General features: G+C 53.7%; 1 protein-coding gene across 1 annotated transcript in view; it reads right to left on the bottom strand.

The window, feature by feature from the left end:
• Window positions 1-315: 315 nt before the first annotated feature.
• The window catches only part of LOC108283660 (CD209 antigen-like protein 2), a 3,939-nt gene continuing 1,450 nt past the window's right edge, over window positions 316-2,804 (bottom strand). Inside the window, exons 3-6 of the mRNA XM_017500131.2 lie at window positions 2,483-2,566; window positions 1,731-1,817; window positions 1,151-1,302; window positions 316-432 (exon numbers count right to left, since the gene is read on the bottom strand). Coding sequence (XP_017355620.1) covers window positions 316-432; window positions 1,151-1,302; window positions 1,731-1,817; window positions 2,483-2,566 — 440 coding nt within the window. The remainder of the gene's footprint in view (window positions 433-1,150; window positions 1,303-1,730; window positions 1,818-2,482; window positions 2,567-2,804) is intronic.

Below are 2,804 nucleotides of genomic sequence, written 5' to 3'. Positions count from 1 at the left end.
CCTCAGGTGATCCACCCACCTCGGACTCCCGAAGTGCTGGGATTACAGGCATGCGCCAGCGCACCCAGTCTGATACACTATCTTTTAACACACCCACCTGGGTGGCAGGCTCCTCCTGCAGCTCTGCTGGTGGAATTTTAGGCACCTGCTATCCTGTCTGCAGATGGGTATAAAGACCACCTTCCTCAACTCAGTAAAAACCCCAGATTCTTGAATCTAGGGTGTCAGAGAGTGGGGAAGGATCCCCAGGGAAAGTTCAAGTCAGAGTTTCAGGACCCCAGCCCCACTGGATAGGATGTCCCCTTCTCCCGGGATCTACCTGGGTGACAGAGGTGAGCCATCCACCCATTGCCACGTGTTTTCCTCATGTAGGTCTGAAAGTCCCATCCAGGCCAAGCGGTTGCTTCTGGAAGACTGCAGCTGTAGGAAGTTCTGGAGGGTAGAGGAGGAGTCAGGAGGGAGTTCTGCTTCCCACTTTCCAGGCTCCACCTCCCCATTTCTTGGCAGGAAGTTCTGCTTGTAGGCTAACCTTCAGCCTTCCCATATTCTGGGTCCTAAGTGCCCCCCCATGTCTGACTCTCTCACATGTGTCTCCCACAACACGTGTCCTGACATGCAGGCATCCATGCACAGCGGGCCTCTCCTCACACACTCTTGCTAATCCTGCCTGTCCATCCATTTCACACGTTCCGTGAAGGCCCACACAAATTTACTCATAACTGGGCTTAATAATGTATTGGAGCCAAATCCAACTATTTCCTAATTGCTGGTCAGGAACATCTCCTTTCAGCTCTGCACGGAGTGACATCACATTGATGTTTGAAATTAGCCACAGCGGGAATATTTACACCAGGGAAGTTGGCAAACATGACACATCAGGACTTTTCCCCCCAGAGAGCTGGTTGTTAAACACTTGCAGCACGCCACTGGGGGTTACTTATATTTGATATTTTCCCCAGAACATTCACACATGTTCAGTCTGGTTTGTATCTGCTCTAAGGGTGCTTGGGACGCCCTCATTCATATCCTTCTCCTCCCATCTTTCCAAGTGGAGCAAAGCCCCTCTTCTGCAAAATCCTCTCTGAGAATCTCCTCTCTGGTTGGCCAGAAGCTATGCCCCAGGCCAGGCCAGGGACCCCACCAGGTGTACCTGCTCCTCATCACTTTCGATTATGACCAGCTGGGCTCCCACTTCCTGGCAGGCGGTGACGGAGTCGTGCCAGTTGCGCTGGGAGTTAGACATGAAGTAACAGTTTCCTTGGAAGAATGTCCATTCCCAGGGACAGGGGCGGCACAGGCGTTCTGTTGGGAAACGCTGGTCATGAGTGGATTCAGATTAGGTTACCCATATTCCTGGGTGTTCCCAGCCTTCAAGACCTTGAGAATCGGGGCCCTTCCTTGACTGTTCATGCTGGGTGGACCATTTCCCTCCCCACTTCCCGAGACCCTCCCCCAACCCCAGGAGAACCCAGGAGTCCTGGCCCCATCTCCTCCAGACTAGGAAAAGACAGGGCTTTAGAGCTCAGAACAGAAGGCGAGAGACTAGTTTAACTGCGTGCCTACCATGTACCTGGCCCACTGAGAACACTGAGTGAGATAATCGCTGTTCATCTGTGTTCTCATTTCACAGAGAAGAAAACTGAGACCCAGAGAGGGTCCGTGACTCAAGCAAAGTCACACCATATGGAAATGCTCCCAGGCCCAAGGATCCCTGGCATCTGGCCACTCACCCACCGCAGCCTTCAGCTGGGTCAGATCCTGGGAGATCTCCTCCTGCATGGACTGCTCCTGCCTCTGGGAGCTGGGGTTCTTGGAGACTGGGCAAGGAAAGAAACTGTATTTATTTATTTATTGAGATGGAGTCTTGCTCTGTCACCCAGGCTGGAGTGCAGTGGCACAATCTTGGCTCATTGCAACCTCCACCTCCTGGGTTCAAGCAATTCTCCTTCCTCAGCCTCCTGAGTAGTTGGGATTACAGGTGCACACCACCACGCCCGACTAATTTTTTTTTTTTTTGTATTTTTAATAGAGATGGGGTTTCACCATGTTGGTCAGGCTGGTCTCGAACTCCCAGCCTTGTGATCCACCCACCTGGGCCTCCCAAAGTGCTAGGATTACAGTCATGAGCCACTATGCCCAGCCTTAGAAATAGCAATTATTAAACACCTGCCATGTACCGTGCCCTACACTGTGTCATTAAGGTTATCACTTCTGAGCACCAAAATCTTGTTTAAACTTTTTTGTGGATAAGAAAAACTGACACCCAGAGATGGCGGCTCGCAAGGGCCAGGAGAGCCAGGTTCCTCCTTCCCTCCCCCACCCTGGAGGTGGGAGTGGTCCTGGGGAGAGGCCCCTAGAAACCTAACGGGAAAGAAGACCAGCTTTTAGGCTCTTGTTCCTACTGGACCTGGCCACCCCCAGCTGCATCTACAGCAGAAGAACCAGGCCTGGGAGGCCAGGACTCTCAGAGCCTGCAGCTGACCTTGGATAAGGATGGCCACTAGGAGCCCAGTGAAGAGCGTGAAGGAGAGGAGCAGCAGCACCAGTGGCGCATGGCCCAGACACCCTGCAGGAGAAAACATTGCTTGGTTTGAGCATGCCAGTGTTCAAGCCTCAGCCTGGCCCAGGGAAACCCCGGCCCCAGTCCCATCTCCCCAGGTGGCAGGAGTAAAGGCCCCAGCCCCCACCAACCCAGACCCAGGAGTCCAGGAACCCAGCCCTTACCTCCCAGGTCCTAGGAGTGAAAGCCCCAGCCCCCACCTCCCCAAGACCCAGGAACCCAGGCCCAAGCCCCCACCTCCCCA

The sequence above is a fragment of the Cebus imitator genome, unplaced genomic scaffold (genome assembly GCF_001604975.1).
Source record: "Cebus imitator isolate Cc_AM_T3 unplaced genomic scaffold, Cebus_imitator-1.0 Scaffold263, whole genome shotgun sequence".
Lineage (NCBI taxonomy): Eukaryota > Metazoa > Chordata > Mammalia > Primates > Cebidae > Cebus > Cebus imitator.
The sequence above is the reverse complement of the archived record's forward strand: the minus strand, read 5'-3'. Positions and strand labels throughout refer to the sequence as shown.